A 26,491-nucleotide genomic window follows, 5' to 3' on the forward strand; every position below is an offset into this window, starting at 1 on the left:
TTGTCTTGGCATATGTTTTTTGTGTTAAAGTAACACAGCTAAATCATTACTTATGTTAGGTGGTTCTGCATGGTACAGTTGGTTAAAGTAACAGATATGTGATTAATTCCTGTTTATATGATACATTTTGGTACATCTTCATTCATCTGTAGTGATTGTGCTTCTTTTGTAATATTACTCCAAACTCATTTGATTTTATATATGTTTTCATAGTTTCACAATATTGATGGGGAGGCACAGTAGAGCCACTGCTGCTTCACAGTAAGGAGACCTGAGTTCTCGTCCCTGGTCCTCCCTGTGTGGAATTTGCATGTTCTCCCCTTGTCTGTGTAGGTTTCCTCCAGGTGCTCCAATTCTTTCCCACTGTCCAAAGATATGCAGGTTAGGTGACTTGGCGATGCTAAAGTTGCTTTGGTGTGTGAGTGTGTTTGTGTGTTCGCTCTGTAATGGTATGGAAACCTATCCAGGGTTTGTTCCTGCCTTGCGTCCTATGCTACCTGGGATAGGCTCCAGAAACCCCCATGATCCTGGTCTGGATTAAGAGGGTTAGGAAATAACATGACAATACTGGGGGCTCATGTATAAACGGTGCGTATGGACAGAAATGTTGTGTACGAACGTTTCCACGCTCAAATCGCGATGTATAAAACCTAAACTTGGCATAAAGCCACGCACATTTCCACGGTACCTCATACCCTGGTGTACGCAAGTTCTCCGTTCGGTTTTGCAGACTGGTGGCACCCAGCGTCAAAGCAGTGCTACTGTTCCTGTTTGGTTACCCTTTCTTTTTCAGATCCACATCCCTGACACGGCTTTATAAATACACTGAAATTAACTGCATATTGTTTATTAGTTTAATGCATCTGATTGTAATTAACCAGTAACAATATAATGGTCCATGGAATGGTCAAACTACAGTATTCTAAATACAATAGCTGCTTTAGCGTTGTTACTCTCACTGCACCTTCTTCTTCTTCTTTCAGGTGCTCCCGTTAGGGGTTGCCACAGCGGATCATCTTTTTCCATATTACTCTCACTGCACCACTCAGAGTATTTATATCACTGTATCTGAGTGGGGAATTAATGTACAGACCTCGCGGTTCAGAAACAGTTTCATCCCAAGAACTATAAACATACTCAATCAGTCCATCAGGTGCTCCTTGTAGAACTGTTTGTGCTTATAAGTACAATTAACTCACTGTAAACTTGCACATCTGTTATAATATTGCACAACCTGAGCCACTTTATAAAGCGCGTATTTACATATTATGACGATATTATTTTTAAGATGAAATGCAGCAAAATATGTTTATTATATTATACAGATAAAACTTTAACTTCATTTAAATAATCTATATTGTTAATAATTAAACATGCCAGGACACGGTGCTGCAGAGCTAGCTAGGAGCTTGCACTCCGTTCATGAATTGTTCCTGCCTTGCGCTGTATTCTTGCTGGTGCTGACGCGACACTGGATGGATAGATGGACAGAATAATTAAACACATACTACGAAGATATTTCAATGTTCCTTAAAAGTTTTGAAGAATCGGCGTTCTAAGCTTACAGATGGCTTAACGTCTATTACAGAGCTGATTGTATGGCGATTGGGTATTTGGAGAAAGAAAAGTTAGGACAGGAATTAGGGGTTAGTACGTTTGAAAGAGACAGTACTGGTCTGCTACAATAAAGTATTTCATCGAAGGTCGCGCATGGCGCAGCAAGCATCTTGCGTGAGACATGAACAATCACTGCGCCACTGTGTTCCCATGTTTAATAACATGATTTAACTCCTATCATCATAAAAATGATATCACGTATACAGGTGCTGGTCATAAAATTAGAATATCATGATAGAGTTGATTTATTTCAATAATTCCATTCAAAAAGTGAACCTTGTATATTAGTTTCATTCATTACACACAGACTGATGTATTTCAAATGTTTATTTCTTTTAATGTTGATGATTATAACTGACAACTAATGAAAGCCCTAAATTCAGCATCTCGAAAAATTAGAATATTGTGAAAAGGTTCAATATTGAAGACACCTGGTGCCACACTCTAATCAGCTAATTAACTCAAAACACCTGCAAAAGCCTTTAAATGGTCTCTCAGTCTAGTTCTGTAGGCTACACAATCATGAGGAAGACTGCTGACTTGACAGTTGTTCAAAAGACGACCATTGACACCTTGCACAAGGAGGGCAAGACACAAAAGGTCATTGCTAAAGAGGCTGGCTGTTCACAGAGCTCTGTGTCCAAGCACATTAATAGAGAGGCGAAGGGAAGGACAAGATGTGGTAGAAAAAAGTGTACAAGCAATAGGGATAACCGCACCCTGGTGAGGATTGTGAAACAAAACCCATTCAAAAATGTGGGGGAGATTCACAAAGAGTGGACTGCAGCTGGAGTCAGTGCTTCAAGAACCACCACGCACAGACGTATGCAAGACATGGGTTTCAGCTGTCGCATTCCTTGTGTCAAGCCACTCTTGAACAAGAGACAGCGTCAGAAGCGTCTCGCCTGGGCTAAAGACAAAAAGGACTGGACTGCTGCTTTCTGATGAAAGTAAATTTTGCATTTCCTTTGGAAATCAAGGTCCCAGAGTCTGGAGGAAGAGAGGAGAGGCACAGAATTCACGTTGCGTGAGGTCCAGTGTAAAGTTTCCACAGTCAGTGATGGTTTGGGGTGCCATGTCATCTGCTGGTGTTGGTTCATTGTGTTTTCTGAGGTCCAAGGTCAACACAGCCGTCTACCAGGAAGTTTTAGAGCACTTCATGCTTCCTGCTGCTGACGAACTTTATGGAGATGCAGATTTCATTTTCCAAGAGGACCTGGCACCTGCACACAGTGCCAAAGCTACCAGTACCTGGTTTAAGGACCATGGTATCCCTGTTCTTGATTGGCCAGCAAACTCGCCTGACCTTAACCCCAAAGAAAATCTATGGGGTATTGTGAAGAGGAAGATGCAATACGCCAGACTCAACAATTCAGAAGAGCTGAAGGCCACTATCAGAGCAACATGGGCTCTCATAACACCTGAGCAGTGCCACAGACTGATCGACTCCATGCCACGCCGCATTGCTGCAGTAATCCAGGCCAAAGGAGCCCCAACTAAATATTGAGTGCTGTACATGCTCATACTTTTCATGTTCATACCTTTCAGTTGGCCAACATTTCTAAAAATCCTTTTTTTGCATTGGTCTTAATTGATATTCTAATTTTCCGAGATACTGAATTTGGGACTTTCATTAGTTGTCAGTTATAATCATCAACATTAAAAGAAATAAACATTTGAAATACATCAGTCTGTGTGTAATGAATGAATCTAATATACAAGTTTCACTTTTTAAATGGAATTACTGAAATAAATTAACTTTGTCATGATATTCTAATTTTATGACCAGCACCTGTACATCTCAGTATTTTAATTATTCAGAGAGCTGTAATATCACAAATATAATGGATTCTGTGTCCTGTCAGAGGAAGAGAAAGCCCAGAAGCACGTAGTGATTCACACACACAGAGCACATAGAAGATCAAATACAAAACAAAGCATTTAACGCGCTACTTTAGTTACAATGGGATTTGAGAAACTAGTAAATTAAATGATTTTAAGATGAAGTTTATGATGTTCTACTTTAATGACAAAATAAACTACGTGATTAAAGTGGAAATTTCAAAGCATTTAACGCGCTACTTTAGTTACAATGGGATTTGAGAAACTAGTAAATTAAATGATTTTAAGATGAAGTTTATGATGTTCTACTTTAATGACAAAATAAACTACGTGATTAAAGTGGAAATTTCAAGATTAAAGTTGACATTTTGTGCTTTTTTCCCCACTGTGTGCCTATTTTTTTTTGTCTGTACCCTAATAAGCTTTCATATGACACTCAGACAGTGGGCTATGACTCGCCTTTCCAAGGCGACTTTGATATCTGACAACTTCTTTTTTATTTCGGGCACTGTGCGACTTTGTGAACTTGAGCTTTTGAGTTTCTCCAACACTCTGTCACTCGATCAACTTCCTTTTGTTGATTATACCACTGTTTAAACCAACAAATAGTACTTTTTCCTTGCCTCCACTTGGTATTCGCTGAAATTCTTCTATTTTCCCCACGTGCTTTTCGCATTGTCTTTTCACATGAGGCTGAGCGTAAGGGCTATTTATATTGATTTGCATATTCAAAGAGGCGCAATTCTAGGAGGAGCTTGGGGTGGGACAGCAGGTGTGTGCACGTGTGTTACTTTTCATGCTGACCGGGATTTATGTAGCGGAAGGACGTGGAAGTTTGCATACGCATAGATTTCTGCATCTGGATTTTTCTGTGCGTATGCACATTCCTGCTTTTCTTCTTATGCCATGTTATTGTGTGAGTTCTACGCACGGCATTATACACGAGGCCCCTGGTGATTTAATATAGAGCTAGACATTTAAATAACGTTTGTTCATTTTGCTTCAGCACATGACTCTTCACTTGTTACCACTTTTTTGCTATCTTTTGAGCTTTGGAAGCTACACAATAGCAGGGTCAGAATAGCTACCAGCATAAGAAACTACCAAATAATCACATATTTCAGTTTTGCTGTGTTTTCATCTTATTTCTGGTATTAACAGTTGATTAATTTATGAGTTAAATGTGTATTATTAGATCATATGAGCAATTGTCTGAATGTTCTTTTTTTATTATGTCTTGATGAGTTGAAGCTTTTAGATTAGATTAGATTCAACTTTATTGTCATTGTGCAGGTATAACAAAATGCATTTTAGCATCTAACCAGAAAGTGCAAATAGTAGAGTAAGGTGCAAAAGACAGTGGGTGCAAATAGTACATTAAAGTGCAATATACAGTAAGGTGCAATAAAGCAGCATTGAGTACAGTCAGAAGTTAGTGATATTTAGAAGGGTCAGCTATTGAGTGGTGAGGGATGAAATTTCAGAATGGTGATGATGTTATGAAAGAAGCTGTTCCTGAGCCTGCTAGTGCAGGACTGAAAGCTAATGTAGCACCTCCATGATGGAAGGAAGGTAACAAGTCCATGGCTGAGATGTGAGGCATCTTTGATGATCCTACAAACCCGTTACAGACATCGCGTATGCTACAGGTCAGCAATAGTCAGCAGCAGGATGCTGATGATGTGCTGGGCAGTTTTGACCACCCGTTGCAGGGTCTTCCTATCAGATACGGAGCAGTTGCCATAGCACACCATAATGTAGTTAGTCAATATGCTCTTGATAGTGCGCCAGTAAAGGTTGAACAGAATCTGAAGAAACAGGCAGGCCTTCTTTAGCCTCAACAGAAAGTAAAGTCGTTATTGTACTTTTTTAACAAGACTGGAAGTGTTTACTGTCCAAGAAAGGTCTTCAGTAATTTGGTTACCTAATTTAAAGCTGGAAACACAGTCCACCTCAGCTCCATTCAACGTGTCTGCTGCCTTTAGTTTTCCAGTAATCCCCAATGAGCTCTTTAGTCTTAATGGTGTTAGTCTATCAAAAGTACACTCATACACACCTATGCTTCTTCACACTGACATAATTTAGTGCAACTAAATTCGGACGGCTTTGAGGAGATTCTGGTCCACCATCCGGCGTCTCAGGAAGGGGAAGCAGTGCAGTGTCAACACTGTATATGGTGGGGATGGTGCGCTGCTGACCTCGACTCGGGACGTTGTGGGTCGGTGGGGGGAGTACTTCGAAGACCTACTCAATCCCATTAGCATGCCTTCCAATGAGGAAGCAGAGCCTGGGGACTCAGAGGTGGGCTCCCCCATCTCTGGGACTGAGGTCACCGAGGTGGTCAAAAAACTCCTTGGTGGCAGGGCCCCGGGGGTGGATGAGATACGCCCGGAGTTCCTCAAGGCTCTGGATGTTGTAGGACTGTCTTGGTTGACACGCCTCTGCAACATCGCATGGACATCAGGGACAGTGCCTCTGGATTGGCAGACCGGGGTGGTGGTCCCCCTCTTTAAGAAAGGGGACCGGAGGGTGTGTTCCAACTACAGAGGGATCACACTCCTCAGCCTCCCTGGAAAAGTTTATTCAGGGGTCCTGGAGAGGAGGGTCCGTCGGATAGTTGAGCCTCGGATTCAGGAGGAACAGTGTGGTTTTCGTCCTGGTCGTGGAACAGTGGATCAGCTCTATACCCTTAGCAGGATCCTGGAGGGTGCATGGGAGTTTGCCCAACCAGTCTACATGTGTTTTGTGGACTTGGAAAAGGCATTCGACCGTGTCCCTCGGGGAATCCTGTGGGGGGTACTCCGAGAGTATGGGGTACCGGCCCCCTTGATAAGGGCTGTTCGGTCCCTGTACGATCGTTGCCAGAGCCTGGTCCGCATTGCCGGCAGTAAGTCAAACCCGTTTCCAGTGAGAGTTGGACTCCGCCAGGGCTGCCCTTTGTCACCAATTCTGTTCATAACTTTTATGGACAGAATTTCTAGGCGCAGCCAGGGCGTTGAGGGGGTCCGGTTTGGTGGGCTCAGGATTGGGTCACTGCTTTTTGCAGATGATGTTGTCCTGTTTGCTTCATCAGGCCGTGATCTTCAGCTCTCTCTGGATCGGTTCGCAGCCGAGTGTGAAGCGGCTGGGATGAGAATCAGCACCTCCAAATCCGAGACCATGGTCCTCAGCCGGAAAAGGGTGGAGTGCCCTCTCAGGGTTGGTAGCGAGATCCTGCCCCAAGTGGAGGAGTTCAAGTATCTCGGGGTCTTGTTCACGAGTGAGGGAAGAATGGAGCGTGAGATCGACAGGCGGATCGGTGCGGCATCCGCAGTAATGCGGGCGCTGCATCGGTCTGTCGTGGTGAAAAAGGAGCTGAGCCGCAAGGCGAAGCTCTCAATTTACCAGTCGATCTATGTTCCTACCCTCACCTATGGTCATGAGCTATGGGTAGTGACCGAAAGAACGAGATCGCAAATACAAGCGGCTGAAATGAGTTTCCTCCGCAGGGTGTCTGGGCTTTCCCTTAAAGATAGGGTGAGAAGCTCAGTCATCCGGGAGGGGCTCAGAGTAGAGCCGCTGCTCCTCCGCATCGAGAGGAGTCAGATGAGGTGGCTCGGGCATCTGATCAGGATGCCTCCTGGACACCTCCCTGGTGAGGTGTTCCGGGCACGTCTAACCGGGAGGAGGCCCCGGGGAAGACCCAGGACACGTTGGAGGGAGTATGTCTCTCGACTGGCCTGGGAATGCATTGGGATTCTCCCGGAAGAGCTAGAAGAAGTGGCCGGGGAGAGGGAAGTCTGGGCATCTCTGCTCAAGCTGCTGCCCCCGCGACCCGACCTCGGATAAGCGGGAGACAATGGATGGATGGATGGATGGATGGATGGATGGATAAATAACTGAACATGCTCATCTTTGACAAAGAGGAGGAAAATGGTGTACCCAGACAATGTATAAACCCTCTTAAGGCACTTTTTATTTGTTTTATTGACTTCTTTACATTTAGTGTTCTCTGCCTTTGTTACAAAATGATGAAATGGCACATGACTAAAAAAATATCACTTAGAATTTTAAATTTGAGGAAACATTATTAATACTTACTGAAGAGGAATAACCTCTGGAAGCCATCCAGTAAGTGCATGCAAAACTGAAAATTCTCCAAGTTCTTGTTTTCCATTTCCATTGATTCTATAAAAACAATGCAGAAAATGAATACAGAATAATACAAAGCAATAGCAAAAAAGTAATAGCATCAGATACAAACACAAAAACTATAATAGCTTAATGACAGATATTGATATTGTTGTTATTTTTACATAGGACATGATTATGTTTATAATTCAGCACATAAAAATGCATTGTTAATTCTCAGCACTAGACATATTCATCATTATCATAACAAATATATTGCTATAATTAAATTGTTCCAGTAATACTCCACCTGTTTTCTATAGTCACTGCCTTGATACTGCACCATAAACCTTAAAAAGCATTTACCACTAGTATTGTTATTATCTAGGTAGCAATTATTCTATTGAGTGAAGGCTATGCAAGCATAAAACTGCATATTTTGAATATTTTGTTTCATCACTGATTCCTCCATCACATATTTGTGCAAGACCTCAGTGCTAAAGGCTTTACATTTTGCAGGAGATGGGCTGCTCTTGAGCCATCCAAAATCAAATGAACTCCAAAGGAGCCAAAAAAGTCCAAAAAAGTGGTATGGCATGTCAAGGGTCCATGGCAGATTAGAGCAGGTGCAAAGTTTTTTTTTTTTTTTTTAAAATAGAGAAACCCAGACATGCAAGTTTGGTATCCAGGAAAGATATGTGGCTATAGAGCACCAATGGGGGAATGGATTAATTAATTATGCGTGTGCAAGGGGGCTATTCATCATTAGCTGTTCCTTGGCTCAGTGAGGGCTGGACCTACACTTCTAGAGTTTTATAAAGGGTCTGAGCAGATCAAAAGGGGGAAGACCAAACATAAAACCAAAGAAAAAGAGAGAGCAGGATTGGGTGGACAAGCCAATGCTAAGAAGAGGAGGTGAAACAGTCGAGGTAACCCATGGTAGTGCAAGGGGAACAGCACTCCAGGGGCAGATCACACATGCCGAGCTGAGGTGTGGGAGTGATTGTGGGCTCAAGGGACCTGCAGAATCTGAAGAAGGAGGCAGGAAGATCCCAATGAGCATCCATAAAGGTGGTTCAAACAGGAGAGCCAGAAGGTTGACTGCGTCTCCTGGCATTTCATTCACTGTGAGCAATGGAAACAAGAGAGAGAGAGAGCACTAAGGGAAGAAAAGAGAGGAGACAATCCTGACTTTAATTTTATTCCTGGTTTTAACTACTTAATGGATTTATTTATTTATTGGTTTTATTTTCATGGCACTATTTTATGGATTACTTATTGGAGATTTTTTTTTATTTTTATTAAACACACTTTGCACCATACCTGCTGTTTGTGTCCTAATTTGCCCTAGTCCTTATCAGTTATGACTATCGATATCCCAGAAAGTGTAAAAGGCCCATGGCTGACTGGACACCCAAGGTATCACAGTGAGATAAACAGAAAGAGCAACAAAGGTACACAAATAAACAAAATGAAAACAAAAACCTGATATTTTTCTGGACCTTGCTGCAGACCTGGTGAAATGCCCTCTCTGTACACTGGAGAGGCTGGTCTATTTTTTTCTGCCTTCGTACCACTCATAAGTACTCCTTTCACACATCCTATACCTTTTATAATTACAACCATCTGTCCCTTGTATAACTTGTTCTTTGTAAAAGTAACCTCCTGGCTTCAAGTCCACTTAAGATCTGACCAGAAAGAGCTTTTAAGTGCCATCTAAGTACCCAGTCATCCCTTTAATTGGTTTTTGTATAGAAACAGTACCTGGATGTCTTGAGGCCATCCTCCTAGAACTCACCCTACTGACCACAACTGTCCCTTTAGTTCTTTAAGCCATGAGCTCCCGTTCAAATTTCAAAAGGCAGGCAGCCAGAGGTGGCATGGCCATCATAATAAACAGATGTTGCCCACACATAAACTACCTGGTTTTCTTGCTGCCACCTATTTGACTAGGAGAGTACAGTTAAATGACATTTTGCCACCACCTGTCACTCTGTTCCTTCAGTGTATGAAAAACTGCATCTATCTATCTATCTATCTATCTATCTATCTATCTATCTATCTATCTATCTATCTATCTATCTATCTATCTATCTATCTATCTATCTATCTATCTATCTATCTATCTATCTATCTATCTATCTATCTATCTATCTATCTATCTATCTATCTATCATGACATAAAGTGAAAAGTGTGATTTTTCACCATATGCTAAAACTAATTTAAATTTAACATATCTGAACACTGTTTTTGTATTCTGCACTGTATACATTGTTAAAAGAAAAGCACATTAATACGTTAATGAACTTGACAAACTAGTAGTTAAGAATGCACACTGTATAGTAAAACAATTTAGCGCTAGTGTTTAAATTAAACATTTTGAGTTATCCATTAGGTAAATTTAAAGAGAAATTAATAAAGTATAGAATAAATAAAAAAATGAACAAATCTGACTTTCTGAGAAGAAGAACACATAGATTGTCAGCAACAACCATGACAAATCTTTACATAAAACGTACAGAGCTTTGCTTTTTGGCTTTGTCCACTTCATTTATTCTTATTGTGATTTAGAAATCATTTCAATATACAAATAAGAAGGAACACTGGCCACTGTCCTCTTTCTAAATGAGTTTGTGTTAATCAGCCCTATACCACCTACAGAGTCAGTGGAGATTCTGTTTCAAATAAACTGTTTAATAAGCTTTTAACTTCGGAAATCATTTCCATTAATCATTCAATTAACACTAATAAATTTTCATAAATTAGACAGATGAGAACAGTGACATAGGTGGTTTTTTTGCTATTCACACTTTATTTCAAAGCAAAGCAAGATGTGTCCAGTAATTTGGAAAAAAAGAAAATTGTTCTGCAAACTAATGTAATATTTTCTTTCACATTATAAAAATATTATACAATTTAAGGAAGCCTTAAAACAATTAGTTTTTTAAAAGTTACACTATTATAAAATTTGACTTTGTTTATTGAAGTAAAAATAATAACTTTAAGTTATTGTCTAGCACTTTTATATTTTAAACGCTGCTTATACAGAACTCACTTTGATATGTCAGTTATGTTACTTCTATCACTAGCAGCAGTAATTTTACATTACTTGTAGAATATGTAAGGTACTGGAGGCTTTTATTTGGTTCCTGTCTCACACCTTTACCTAGCGGGATATACAGAACTGCCCTGTGACCCTGAATTGGAATAAGGAGGTCAGAAATGGGTAGAAAGTTTAACTACATAACCTCCATGAGCATGTCCTCTCATTAGATTAGTGGACGTCAACGCAGGAAAAACTGAAGGCAAGCAGTAGGCTCTTACACAGTTTAGGCATTTTTAATGCTATTATTTTAAAACTCAATTTAGTCTTTCAAAAGTACAGTGCGCCTTTCTCTGTTCAATACAATTGGGGTGTTAGTCTGGCAGGAAACAACCATTGAGATGCAAACTAAACAAACTGTGTTATATTTACAAATACAGTCAGCACAACAGTTACTCCATATAGACAAAAAGTCTAACATTTAATGTCTCGATGCATGCTCAATAATTCAGGTAAGGAAATTCTAGAAAACAACACAGAACAGCTACCTCGTCAGGCCAGGACTCCGCAGTCTATTTACACCTACAGGACAGTGGTCACTCTTTCAGTGATGAAGATATACACATCCTGGACAGGTAGGAACGCTGGTTTGAGTGAGGAGTCAAGGAGGCCATTTATGTGAAAAAGGAATGACCATCTCTGAACTGAGGAGGGGTCTAAGGGTACATCATTCACCATCTTACAATGCTGTGATTGTAGCCATTCCCCAACTCTCTGTGAATGGTACTCATGGCCATTGATCAATGGACAATTTGAATATCATTGATCACACGGCCCATTGTTAGTCAATGGTGCTAGTTTCGGTCATTATGCAAAGGTACTGTTTCTTTATAAGGTTGGAGAAACCTGCAGTCAACTGAGAGTGAGGAAGTCACTTGGATGAGTGATGTAACATATCTCCCTGGAAAAGAACTATGTCCAGATGAATTGAATCAACTTTCTAGAAGTCTAACATTTAACTGTAAATTAAATTAAATGTAAAACTCTTAATTGTATAACAGAGACAGACAAAGACAGTAAAATATAAAAAGTAGGAAAAATGTAAAAAGTAGTTTAAATAAAATACAATACAACATAACCTCTATCTGCTTTTAACGTTACAGATGCAGTTAACCCAAAACATACAAACATTGACAATTAAAAAATATCCTCCCACCCTCTTCAGCCACTGTTTTCTACACTTTTTAGAGTCCTTATTTCCATGGTGTTGGTGATATGCAGTTCATCGCTATAATTACACTCTGATGACAAACCACTCAAGCACAACTTCACAACCGGCCTCAATAAAACTGCATGGAATCTGAGAATTTGCCATAGCTGAACACTAAAAACAACTAAACAAACTCTGGTGGAACTTTCATCTCAGCTCAAAATGCCTGAATCATTTTTATTGAATGTTTGCATGTCTTTGCTTTTGTTTTCCTGTCACTAATGTTGGATCAATACTTACCAGCACTCTCAACTTTAAATGTCATAACTCAGATGCAGTCACATATTATTTTTAATCATTTATGATATCAGATTCTGAGTCAACCTGTTCTACTCTGTTGCAGAAATACTATGTCATGTCTTTAGGTTGGATCTCTGTGTTCAGAGTTTTGACAAATTACAAAATTCAAAGGCTACAGTCATAACACCTTTTCATAATGCATGAGTATACAGACTGCCTTAATACAAAATCAGTTGGTAAACACCAGAACTTGAGCTCTGCTGATGAAGATCTGTCTGGCTCTCTTACTTCCATGAATGTTCTTACTTCCTTCCTTCAAAGTGTAGACTGAAGAATGTGCCCATGTGGACAGGAGATCCTCGGTGTTAATCTACTTTAAGGCGCTCAAAGTAAAGTGTGGGCATATGATAGGCCTCCTATTCACACTAGTACTTGACTAAAGCTGTCCATGAGAATCAAGACTTTTTATGTAAGGTGGTTTCAAGAAAGTGTTGGGAATGTCTAACTTAGTTTAATCAGTGCTAACATCTAAACTGCAAGTGAACAGCCAGGTTTCTTCTCCTGAAGCTAAGTTCAGTTATTTGTGGGTAAATCAAAAGGTAAAAGTCAATTCAAAATTATGCGGTAACCAAAATGGATATAAGCTGACACAATAGAACACGTTTGCGATGGCTTATGGGAAGTTGGAATGTGCACAGCACAATGCTCTGCAATTAGAATAGTTGAAGCCAAGGTCAAATAAACACAGTTGCTCCGTTGCAGGAGTGCACCATTGCTGAATAACATACCATAATGAGATTTCTTTGGGCTGAGGGCACGAAACCTGCTGAAATTGACCAAATGATTAGTGGTCAGTGGCAGTCATGAGGCTTTGCTGTTGGGTTGCCATTAGCCCATGTAAAACTGAAATAAGCTTCATATGTCAGCTATCTTTCACACCTAGTTATTTTCAGATAAATACGAGACTACATCCACACGATTACATTCATTTAAAAATGCTCTCCAAAACAGTACACTTCTGAAAAAAGTAGTTCAGGATTGCAGTATGGACGGAAGAAAATGAAGAGTTTTGAAAACTTGGACTCGAATCATGCTTCGATTGGTTATTCTTATTACAGGGCCTATACCTGACTGAATTCTACTCATTCTCAGCTGCTTTGCTTTCCTTATACTCGTGTTATTCCTAATAACAGTTCCAACCACATTGTCTGTCCAAGTAAAACAATATATATATTTTTGTTTTGTTTTGTTTTTTGTAATTGGCATTGCTGTTCAGGTATAAACACAAGCTGCAAATGAATGTCTAGCATGGTGGACACTTCCTCTCCGTTTCTGCCAATGTGTGAATGCCCAGTGTATACGAACAGCTATGTCATGTGCATTTTTGGTTGTTTTAGTGGGAGTGGTGATACTTGCATAAATGGTTCAAACCCTGAAGTTGTGGGTTTAAATCCCGCTACTGACACTGGGTGATCATTTTTTTTTTCTGTTTATTAATTTTTATTTTAATCATTCCATACAAATAGATCAATTTATAACCAAACAAAATTGAAGACAAATCAAACCCCACCCCTGAGAAGGAGAGCTTAGCCAAAGTAGAATTGCTTAGGGCTTTTTAATAAGGCAACAATAAATAAAAGAAAAGGAGAAATAAATATATAGGTAAATAAGAGATGGAGAAGGGAATTAAATGCGGTAATAGTTATTTCTCTTATTCTAAAATGATATTGATTAGATCCTGCCAGGTTCTGAAAAAATTTTGTACAGATCCTCTAACTGAGAATTTGATTTTTTCCAATTTCAAATAATATAAAACATCGGTTTCCCACTGACTTATCAGAGGAGAATTAGGATTCTTCCAATTTAACAGAATAAGCCTGTGTGCCAAGAGTGTAGTGAATGCAATCACCGTTTGCTTGTCCTTTTCCACTTCAAGTCCGTCTGGAAGAACACCGAACACAGCTGTTAGTGGGTTAGGAGGGATTGTGACCCCAAGGCTGTCTGAAAGGCACTTAAAAATTTTGGTCCAAAATGATGTTCATTTGGTGCAGGCCCAGAACATATGACCCAGTGAAGCAGGAGCTTGGTTGCAGCGTTCGTAGGTTGGATCTTGCCCTGGGAACATTTTGGACAGTTTTAAGCGAGACAGATGAGCTCGATACATAATTTTTAGTTGAATAATTCTATGCTTTGCGCATATGGAGCTCGAGTGAATTCTCTGCTTTGCTACCTTCCACTTCTTTTCTGATATATTGATTAAGAGATCTTCTTTCCAATGTCCTCTTGGATCTTTGAAAGGTAGGGACTCTAATAGGATTTGAAATTCTGTTAGTGCTGTTAGAACTGCAGGGACAGTATTTTCTATAAATTTTTTTAAAAAATTTTTTTATAAAACCATATCATCTGCATATAGAGAAATTTTCTGTTCCAGTCCTTCTCTGACAATCCCCTTTATCTGATAAGAATTTCAGCAGTGAACCGCCAGTGGTTCAATAGCGATTGCAAACAGCAGTGGCGACAAGGGACATCCTTGTCTGGTGCCACGTTCTAGCTTAAAGTAGTCTGAGCAAATGTTATTAATACAAACTGAAGCTTCTGGATTGGTATACAGTAGTTTGATCCATGCACAAATATTCGGGCCAAACCCAAATTTCTCCAATGCAGTGAAAAGGTAGTTCCATTCAGTCATATCAAATGCTTTTTCTGCGTCTAATGATAGTAATATCTATGGGGTGTTTGATTTTGCTGGTAAATATATAACATTAAACAAGAGTCGGAGATTGGAAGATAGATGTCAGCCTTTAATAAATCCAGTTTGATTCTGTGATATTACCGAGGGCAGCACTTTCTCCATCCTTCTAGCTAGAACTTTTGAGAGTATCTTAACATCATTATTCAGGAGTGAAATTGGTCTGTATGATGCACATTGTAACAAGTCCTTATTTTGTTTAGGAAAGACGGTGATTAATGCTTGTCGAAATGTTTGAGGTAGTATTTGGTTGTCTCTAGCTTCTGTAAATGTTGCCAATAAGAGGGGAGCTAGCTGAGTGGAGAATGTCTGATAAAATTCTACGGGGTAACCATCAGGGCCTGCTGATTTCCCGCTTTGTAGTGACTTTATAGCATCTAGTAATTCTGTTAGCGTTAGAGGTTTATCCAGTTCCTCAGCACTTACAGCATCTATTTGTGGTGTCTGTAATGCATCCAGAAATGCGTTAGATTGTGTGTTGTCTTCTTTGAGCTCAGTAGAATATAAGGATTTATAATAATCTCTAAATGCATGCATTATATTTTTATGATCTATAATTTCTTCTCCATTTGTGTTGGTAATTACTGGTATTGCATTGCGAAATTGACACTGGGTGATCATGAGCAAGTTACTTAACCTGCCTGTACTCCACTTGGAAAACCAAAAGAAATGTATTCTTATCAGATAAAGGGGATTGTCAGAGAAGGACTGGAACAGAAAATTTCTCTATATGCAGATGATATGGTTTTATATATATCAGACCCAGAAAATACTGTCCCTGCAGTTCTAACAGCACTAACAGAATTTCAAATCCTATTAGAGTCAATTGTATCATAAATGTTCTAAGTCACCATAGATAAAGGCATCAGCCAAACAAGTACATGTAACTGTAAATGTAAAACACTATTTAATATGGAGATTGTTTTCATTTAAAAACACTATTTTTAAATGAAAATGCAGTATTTTGGATGTAGCTTGAGTAAAATCTGAATGGGTAGATAAGTATTATTATTTTCCTTTTGCTGCAGTTTAAGAACACCTGGATACAGTATGGATTGTATGTCTTTTGTGGACTAAAAAGCAAATGTAATTTTATCAATAAAGAGCTCAAGGGGGTGGCAATAAGAAAAGAAGCTACAAAAAATTACATACTCTGCCATCTTTCTGGGAGGCTCTGAACAGTACAATCCCTTGTCTATTCTGTCAGATGGCTGGTCCACCATCTTCCTTTGTATTACACAAAGAACTGCTCTCTTTCATCTGCTTTACAACTTTCTGCTAACCTCTGGCCTCTCTTCCTTCTGCTAGTTAAGCTCTTTCAACTTCCATCTTTTTAAGCCCGTCTAAGATCTTTCTGGAAACAGCTTTTAAAGCACAGACAGGGATTGCTTAGTGGTTCATTCCTGTAAACACTTCTGGAGTCAGGAATGCCTTTTGAAAGCCCTGGACTTATCTTCTAAAAGCTCTCCATGATGGACACTGAACTCCAGCTACCAATTAATTAAAGGATAAGGTGATTTCGTTTGTAGCCTGTCCTTCACATTGTACAGCAGGAAACCACTATCTGTTGGTTCAACTTTTTTTATTTTCAGGGTGCACACTGAACATAGATGGTTAACCATGAATGGCGCCATGGACTGTGTGCTTCATTCTTGTCAGAGCTTTTCATAATGTGAGAATGTGTTGCCAGATCTCCTTGTAATATGACTTTAGGTTGACTTCAGCAGTTTAATTTTAACTTAAATAATGCCTTGCATGAAGCTGTAAGCAAATTATCAGTACCTTGTGATAAGTTAAACTTCACTCCACGTTTCTTGCTTAAGTTACCCTATTAGTATAGGTAAAAAGGATTGGTGAGTGTTTTGGACTGAATGCCCTGTTCTTGTCAAAATCTTTTCTAATGTTAAGAAAATAACTTGCTTATAATGTTTGAGATTACTGGCATTACTGCATAACAAGGCCAAGACTAAAACAATTCACATCATTACCAATTACATTCCCGTTGAATCGTCTGTTTTTCACTTTGGGTTCTAATAATGGAGTTAAAATCGACTTCACAATTCCATTGACTTACTCTGTATTTGCCAGTTTAATGAGAGCTTTGGCTAATAACATCGGCCACAGTTCTGCTTCACAGGATGTAGCAGGCAGCAGCATATTGTTCTTTTCATCGAAAGGAATGGTGTCATCTACAGTGATCTTTCTCCAGCATCCCTAAAAGTATAAAATACATGCATAAATAAGCAATATTTCCATCCATATGTGTAAAAATACAATTTTGCAAGACCTGGAAAACATTATTCAGCTGAATGACACTGGAAAAGCTTATAATAAACAGCAATATACAATATATGACCATATAACTTTCCATATAAGTGTATGATTATTTTTCTTCTGATTACAGAAATTGCAATAACTGCAAAGGTCATTATCCTATTACTGCAAATATCTAAAATCATATTTCTTGCATTTTGTATGCTGTTAACAGAGTGCTGTCCAATGATTTTTCTTTTCTGTTTTTGGCACCTGATCAGGTCTATACAGTCTAAACTTTGTGTCTGTTACCTGATATTTTTACAGCACGGAAACAATGTCTACATTTTTTTTTCCTTTGTGGATGCACACTGATACAGTCCTTCACTAACTCTAGTTATGACATTGTGCATCTGGTTTACTCTGTGCAAATGGATTTACTTGAAAATCATGAAGTGTGAAGTTCATTTTCATTTTCTTAGTGAGACTAGGCTAACAGATACCATTCTTTTTACTGACCCTCAATGTTTTACTTTTTGATAATTCTCAGACTACAATATATCAACTGATGACTTTTTAGAGTGATTTTAAAAAATTAATTTTAAATATTACTACAATTCTAGATAATAATACACTTTAAAGTTCTGTCATTGTAGTTACATTAATAATTTAACAACCATATATCTGAATCAGTTATCAATTATGACAAAGTAATCTTACTCTGGGATTTTAAAATTGTAATGGAGTATAAAATCTTCATATATTGAAAATGCTTGTATTAAATTTTAATTTTGCTCAAACGAATCAGGATGAACTGAATTTACAGGACCTTAACTACAGGGGAAGTAACATTGTCCTCCTGTATTGCACCAATCATTTATAACTTTAATGCTACTGTTTCAGTCTAAGTTTATAACTTAATGGCAGAGGGAATGGAAAATAAGCACAGATCACAGGTTCAGACACTTTCAGTTAGTTTATAGCTTGGCAAAAGAAAAGCAATAAAGCAGCTCCACATGAAATTTCAACAAAAATCCTGGCCCGTCTGAAGAACAGCAGACATCAGAGACCAAAACACATTGGAAAGAAAGAGAAAGAAAGACCATTCAATCAAAATGTGGACAAATGCAGCTTATGCATCCCACTGATTGCTGAATTAAAAAGCTGCTCAGGACAATATTCACACTTGAAAATCCCAATTTTCAGTAAGCTTTTCTAAGACTATATCCAGGCTTTTGCCATTTATTTTATTTTCTATTATACTTTTCTTCTATTGGTATATTATACTTAAATGAATACGGTATTGCTTTTACATTTCTATACTTTGTCTTTATATTTTGAGTGACTGAAGTAAATACTGTATTAGGATACCTGGTGTGGAAGTTTACTGCTTTCTTGCCCTCAGGGTTATCAAGGCTGAGAGGACGCATCTCAATAGAAGAATGAGTCCAGTAGAAGTAAGACCCCATTGGCTTGTAAGTGACAGATAACCAAAAGGGTGTTGAGCCTTTGTAGGTTTGTTACTGCTGGTGATAATGAGTCCCTATGGAGTGCTGAGAAGTGACAGGCTTGAGGCATCAAAACTTATGTACTTAAGTGGAAGGAATCCTATGTTGAATATTACAGAGTTACCGACAGTAGGACATCACAGTATCAAAAAGACAAATTCAATTTCATTCACCAATATTCCCACAAGAATAATAGAAGTATTTACAGAAAACAGAAGCAAAGCTGGGGAACAACACCAACTAAGTTATCCATATAATCAAATACCACTATTCACATTATCTAAATAATAATTAAAATCCTACAAATGATGATAGATGTATAATGTGAATGACTGGCTTAAAAAAAACAGCAACATTTTACCAGAAGAACACCACAGCCAATCTATCGAAGACTGACTTTCCATACCTTTGTTCCGTTAAACACAAGTACACTCATCTCTAAATAAGCTTGTTTTATATAAGAAGCCCCACCTATAACTTCATTTGGCCCAATCACACGGCAACTCATAATGCAAGAAAATAGACAGGTCAGCAGTTTAAAGAAAGCAGAGTACCAGCTCCTCTTGTTTCACCTCATAAAGCACAAGATACAAACAAAAAACAAATGCAAAGATTTAAAACAAAATATAATATAAAATTAATAAACAAAACAGTATTCACTAATAATTATACAAAAATGTTGTTAATAACAAAATTAACAAAATAATAGTTAGGAGACAAAACAAAAAGCCTAAATAAAAAGAAAAGACATGTGAGATGAGAACAAGACCCTGGCTATTCCATAACATTAGCTTGCCAGCATTGAATTCAAAGCAAGAACCAACTCTAGATTTGACACTTGGCCATTGCTGAGCACATGTCCAAATATATCCAAACTCATTTATATGGAGCCAATTTAGAATGACTAGTCAACCCTAACTGCACATCTTTGCAATGGGGGAAAAAAATCATGCATACAACAGAAGTGGTTTCTTTGCAACAATTCTACCATTAAAGCCTGATTCAAGCTCTCAGTAGCTGATACTGAGATGTGTCTGTTGCTTGAACTCCATCATTTATTTGGGCTCTAATCTGAGGCGCTGTTCATTACCAACTTTGAGGCTGGTAACTGTAATGGACTCATCTCTCTGAAGCAGAGGTAACTGTTAATCTGCCTTTCCTGTGTTAGTTTGCATGAAAGCTGCTTTATCACAGTGCTTAATAAATTTTGTGACTGCACTTGAAGAAACTTTCAAAGCTCTTGACATTTCTGGATTAACTGATATTCATTTCTTAACATAATTACGGAATGCTGTCTCTATTTACAAAACTGAGCTCTACATCCCATATTATGAACTACTACAACAAGAAATAACGGCCTTCTACCAAATATAGCAATTTATGTCCCCTGCTGCCTTGTCGTTAATTGGCAGAATTGCATAGAAGAAAGAAATTCCATAAATTTGTTTTTTTAATGAGCCACACATAATAATTAGAATATTAAAATTAATGTGGTTCAACACATTCCAAATTAAGAAATCGCTAATGTCCTAAAGGTAAAGTACCTCCTCAGGTTGAAAATTTGAAAAAGTATTTTTGGTTTTCAAAAGAAATTAATTTATGGGCATCCGTATTTATATTTATTTTACAGACCATGAAATATTTAAGAATAAGCTTTTAGATCAAAAAAGATACAATTGATCTGGTGTGTCTAAATATTTGACTGATAACATATATCAATAATATTAGGAACTTCAACCAGTTCAGTCATTTCAGATGTTTATACATCTAGAGAATATTAATATTATTTTAATACTTATTTTGCTTACAAGCCTCTGCATTTTTTTGCTAAGTGTAGTACAAACATAAGTGATGTCCATCCAATAGGTGCTTACCATCCAATAAAGTTTCACCACATATTTGCCGTAGAGATTATACTGTGGCATGTGGCCTTTCCCAGCTTTACACAGGGCATAAATATGTTCCCAAGGTGTCCATATGAGTCCCTCGTTTGCTGAAATTCCATTGCAGACTTTCCATAGCGTGTTGATTTCACCAATTATCCATCTTAAAAGCTAAAACACAAATGGTTTAGACAACTACTGTTAAAGGCAACTTGCAAATCCTCTCTGTAGCCAACATTTGTTATGAGAAGTGTATTTTAAAATATAAATGACTATTTTGTTCTTCATATATTCATTGTCAACTTTGTTACTCTCACTTTATAATGAATTACATGTTCAAGATTTAATGGAGATTCCTGAGTATAATAGTAATTGACATGTTAATGTATTTATTTCCTGCTATTTGTCACATCTGCTCCATGTGCAAAAGACTTAAAAGTGTGACTTAGTGGCTAACATACGCCATAAGGCTGCAAGTTCAGATCTCACCATTAATGTGCATTACCTTAATCTTCTTGTGCTAAAACTGAGAGGCTGTGGTTTGTATGTTGCTTTGGATAAAGGAATTAGCTAGATCAATAGAGGTAAACATCACCATTTTTTCAACAAGTGTTAAAACTCTAGCCAATCCTGGTGAAACACAGTACTGATTAAATGAGCCAAATTTTAACTTTATTGCATTTTTCTCTTCGTGTGTGTATCCATACATATGGTAAAAGTAATGCAATTAAAAGCACAATATATAATACATGACAAAATGTACATGTATGCAGTGATAGAGAATAATATATGGCACTAAAAACCCAAATAAGCAGTAGATTCAAAAGTAGTCAAACCTGTTCACAATCTGCACACATCAGGAAGAAACAGACATGAATCAGAGACAGGGGTTTGAACAGAGTAACTACACAAGGAAAGTCTTTACCGGTCTAGTAGTTCTTTCTTTCAATGACCAGTAACATTTCTGTGGTGGCATTAGCTGAATCCAGAGTGAGTTTAGTCTTTAATTATATTTCCAGAAAGGTTTCAGACCTGTGATATATACATATCCTCAATACAGTCCAGTTTCAGGCCCATACTCCTTTCTGCTGCCAACTCAATGACATGCTGCGGTTAATGTTCTGAGTGCGATACCAGACAGTTATGGAGAAAGTTTAGATGCTTACCATGAAAGGTCTATAAAACTGAGCCAGCACTGATTTGGACAGCATAAACTTTTAAGCTGATGGAGAAAATCATCCACTGCTAAGCTTTTTTGATAACAGAAGTTATGTTTTCTTCCAGGTTTATATGTCAGTGATAATGGTACCAAGAAATTGAACCCTGTTGACAGTGACACCATTTATAAGTAGGAGAGTAGGAGGTGAGGAGTGTCTCCTAAAATCCACAACCATTTCCACTGTTTTTGTGTTTCATTTGAGATTGTTGAGTGAGCACCACCTAGAAGATCCACTACCTTCCAATATGGCATCTCTTCCCCATCTGTATATCAGGTGGGTCACTGGAGGTGCAGTCACTAGTGTACAGACAGAAAAAGAGAGGAAACGGACCAAACCCCCAAGGAGGACCCTGTGTTCCATTGTTGACAGAGAAGCAATCATCTGTGGAAAATCTGTGTTCCAATTTGATCTTATATCATCTTTTGGCATCCTTAACTGCCTTGTCTAGGTGATACTTAGTTTCTTTATAAACAGCCATTTCGCCACCTTTATAAGATTCCTCTTCAGCTGCTTGTAACTTTTTCAGCTCTTTAGAAAGACCATTTGCTTGTCATTATTACATTTGATGATTGTTTTTGTTGGAATACAATTTTCATGGCCAAAAACGTATGTAAGAAGTAACTGTCCATATGCTCATCTAATTCAGTAGAGTTTTCTTAAAATATCTCCTAGATAAATGAGTCCAGGCCATCCACAGACTACAGAGAGTTGTAGTCTCTTCACGGCCTAACTTGTCCACTTAAGCACTGATTTTATTTCTGGTTTAGCAGATTCCACTTTCTTTCTATATGAGGGAAAAAATATCATTGCATGGTCAGAGTTGCCTAAAGGGGCCCATAGAATGTTACGGCAAGCATCTGGGACAGTGCTGTAGCAGCTGTCCAAGACTTTTCCCTCTCTATTTGCATATTTCACCAGCTACTTGTATTTGGGGAGTTCAGATACAAGGTGCACTTATTAAAGTCTTGCAAAATTATGACTGTGGAATCTGGGTATTTATTCTCAGTAGTGAAGACTTGATCAGCTAAAAGCTGCACTGCAATAATGGCATTAGTTTGAGGTAAAACATAAACTCCAATGCCAAACATTCTCGATGAGGTGAACAGCATCTTTCCAACCCTAAGCCTAACCCTGACATCTGTGCATCTCAAATTTTTAATAAAGAAGGACACACTGCCACCTCTATGTTTATTGTAAAAATCAGAACTTTGACCAGCTGACAGCCTCGTCAGAAATTAAATTATTTAGTTAAGTCTCACTTAAATAAATTCTATATTTGTTACTGTATAAGAAAAAGAGAAAACAATTATCATGTGAAATGAATCATAATCTGCGGTGGGTTGGCACCCTGCCCGGGATTGGTTCCTGCCTTGTGCCCTGTGTTGGCTGGGATTGGCTCCAGCAGACCCCCGTGACCCTGTGTTCGGATTCAGCGGGTTGGAAAATGGATGGATGGATGGATGAATCATAATATACTAATAATTAAGTTAATTAACTCCTCCATCTCAATTCAATTACACCGAGGTCTTCATTTTTTAAAGCATACTAGTGTTTGTCAAATGTGCATTCCATATTATTGGCCCAAGCTCTGTTTCTTGTGCTGTTTCCTTATGGGGATTTTGGTAAGCCTCACTTTAATTTACAGATATTGTATGAATGGTTCTGAACTTTGGCATGTATCAGTGTGGGTGGGCTCGCTGCATTCATGATTGGACAAGCATCAAAACACATAGGAAATTATTTCAAAATAGAGTAGGCCAAAAGAGGTGCATTTTAGCAGCACAATACAATAATAATATGCCTTACCTCACTGCATAATAAATGTTCGTTTGATGTAACAAGATCAAACCAGGATTCATTTTCCACCACTGTAGGTGCCTACAAAGAAACGGTTTACCATGAAAAGTATACTTAGATGACAAACTGGACAATAAATTACATGATAAAGTAGACAAATAAAACATCAGCATGCAGTACAACCTTACACATGTTCATTTAAAATGATATTTATCTGTTGGTAACAGTCACATTCTCTTTTTTAAACAGCACTGTTAAATTGTTAAGCAATTTATCATTTCATACCCAATATTTAATTTGAGGGTAACGAAGAGTCGGAGTCTAACTCTGCAGCAAATGAAAAACATTGGTACTGTACATAGACGTACAGTAACAGACTCATAAGCACACAGTCTACAGACAGTGTCTTTGGAGCATATGAGTAAATTAGACTAGTGAAGTTAAGCTATTTTAAACATAATTGAAGATTTGTCTGTAGTTTGCTCCAGTGTAATGTTTCTTCCATTTAAAACATTTACATTAAAGTCCAAGAATGTCGAAAATCAGGTCATAATTAAATTGTGCATAAATTTAACTTGCTGGTTGAAATTAAGTTTCAAAAGCAAAAAATGTGAGAAAAAAACTTCCATGATGCCAAAGAGAGTTCTAACAGCACAACTACAGTACACATTAAGTGGTGGCAAGAAGAACGAGGAAACCTAAGTGCTCCTTGCATGGTGTTTGTATGTTCTCCCCATGTCTTCATGGTTTCCACCAGTTGCTGTGGTTCCTCATACAGTCCGTCCAAAGACATGTAGGTTAAGTGGATCATTCCTGTTCAGACTGGTCTTTGATGTGTGTGTGCGTGTGCGTGTGTGTGTGTGTGTGCACGCTCCCCACTGCGATGGGCTGGCATTCCATTCAGGCATTTCTCTTACCTGGTGCCAAATGATTGCTGGGATCGGCTCCAGCTGCCCTATGACACTGCTGTGAAAAAGTGGGTGAGGAAAATGAATGGATGTCTTACAGAACTTGATGTAACCAATAAAATGCATCAATGTTGTTAGGTCATATGATTTCTCAAAGCACTGGGGATTTATCATAAATCTGAATGAGATGACTACATTTTCAAATTTGTTTTTTTCCTAATAGGGTCTGTCACAAATGGAAGAGGGTTACCTTGATTGAGGTTTACTTAGGTGCTGTGTGAAAGACAGTAAAAAGGGAATTGAAAACATCAGGATATCTCACTTTAGTTTATTTTGATTTAGTTTCTTTTATTTTAAATATATTATTGGTGTTAACTGCTTAAGCAGATAGATAGATAGATAGATAGATAGATAGATAGATAGATAGATAGATAGATAGATAGATAGATAGATAGATAGATAGATAGATAGATAGATAGATACAAAATTTTGTACAAAACCTACAATAAATATGTTGAATTTTGTTAAAAAACACATTTTATAATCTTTGGAAGTGTAATGTAATATATAAATTTGATGAACATGTAAAAATATTTTTTTTTAGTTTGGATTAAAATGGAAATACAATATGGAATTTTGTGATGAAACACTTCATGTCTATTTTGTTTAGTATATATGATTTATTTAAAAAATACAGTACAGCAAACTTCATGCAACAAATAATTAATACAAATAATCCAAGTTAAAAAAAATCCAGTAACTGAGAGAAAAAAACCTCTTAATTATTTATATACTGTATATTTCCCCTGCTCAATGTTCTGTAGAAATAAAATGTATTGTTATTATTATTATTATTATTATCATTACTCTGCAAACATTAAAATGCTTGCTTCAGCCTGCCCAAATGCATGTTTAAAGAATATTTTATACGTTTAACAAAATTTCAGTAAATCCCACCATGCAGTATTCTTACACATTGCTTAAAGCTTCAGTTCTTGCAGCAAGTCAAAAACGAATGCAATCAGATTCACTGAGGCTTTTAATTTAACCTTGACTTTTTAAAAATATTTAATATATTCACCTTGTCCATCATGAATTCAGCAGGACGCTTCCAGGAATGAACCTTCAAAGATGAAGGCAAATTAATTTTCCCCTCAGGGTCTTCGAAAAATTGCTGAAAAACAAAATTAGTAATTTTCTAATTTTAGACATTTGCATTTCACTGCCTGTCATTTTTATAAAGGAAAGAAAAAAGTGGCATTAAACACAAATATTGGGATCAAAAACATCAGACGTAATATCTTAGCTGCTCCTGGGGTTACAAATTTTAAAGCAGATGAAATTGGTGGTACTTATTAAATGTTACTCTCAGTACATGCCAATTTCAGTTTCTTCCATTCTCAGAGTGTCACTCCTTGCATTTATTTATATTACTTACTCTGTAACAGTGCATTGTGGTGGTACACACTGGGGCTGGTGCTGCGTACAATACAGATCAGCTGACTGACAGTGATTTTAATAATAATAATAATAATAATTAATTACATTTATATAGCGCTTTTCTTAGTACTAAAAGCCCTATCCACACAGGGAGGAACCGGGAAGTGAACCCACAATCTTCCACAGTCTCCTTACTGCAAAGCAGCAGCACTACCACTGCGATTTTACACGTATACAAGAAGTATTATATTTTCATGATAATGTTAGTTTCTTAGAATATGATTTAATGAATTTCATACAATAAAATATTAATACAAACATATGACATAAGAATGACAATAATCATCAATCCAAAACAGTCCCACACAACAAAATTAACTGAAAGCACACAAGCAGACTTAAGATATTAAGCAAATTAAAAAAGATGATTCTTAAGGTCAAGATATTAACTTCATTTATCTCTAAGCTTTCAGATTAGCACTTCTCTGAAACCTCGTAGTTGTGTTCGTTATTTACCACATGGAAAGAGAGTGAAAGGAAAGTGGGCAATGTGGAATGGATCAAAGTTAATCTTAATGGCTTTAACTATAATTCTGCAAAGACATGCGTT

At 37.8% G+C, this 26,491-nt stretch overlaps 1 protein-coding gene across 2 annotated transcripts in view; it reads right to left on the reverse strand.

Annotated features, from left to right (window-relative positions):
* The window catches only part of adgb (androglobin), a 225,479-nt gene that overhangs the window by 183,201 nt on the left and 15,787 nt on the right, over positions 1 to 26,491 (reverse strand). For both annotated transcript variants that reach the window (XM_051924853.1, XM_051924852.1), the window contains exons 3-7: positions 25,523 to 25,615; positions 23,543 to 23,614; positions 20,508 to 20,687; positions 16,947 to 17,086; positions 7,540 to 7,626 (exon numbers count right to left, since the gene is read on the reverse strand). In XM_051924853.1, coding sequence (XP_051780813.1) covers positions 7,540 to 7,626; positions 16,947 to 17,086; positions 20,508 to 20,687; positions 23,543 to 23,614; positions 25,523 to 25,615 — 572 coding nt within the window. The remainder of the gene's footprint in view (positions 1 to 7,539; positions 7,627 to 16,946; positions 17,087 to 20,507; positions 20,688 to 23,542; positions 23,615 to 25,522; positions 25,616 to 26,491) is intronic.

This window comes from Erpetoichthys calabaricus, chromosome 3 (genome assembly GCF_900747795.2).
Source record: "Erpetoichthys calabaricus chromosome 3, fErpCal1.3, whole genome shotgun sequence".
Taxonomy (NCBI): Eukaryota; Metazoa; Chordata; class Cladistia; order Polypteriformes; family Polypteridae; genus Erpetoichthys; species Erpetoichthys calabaricus.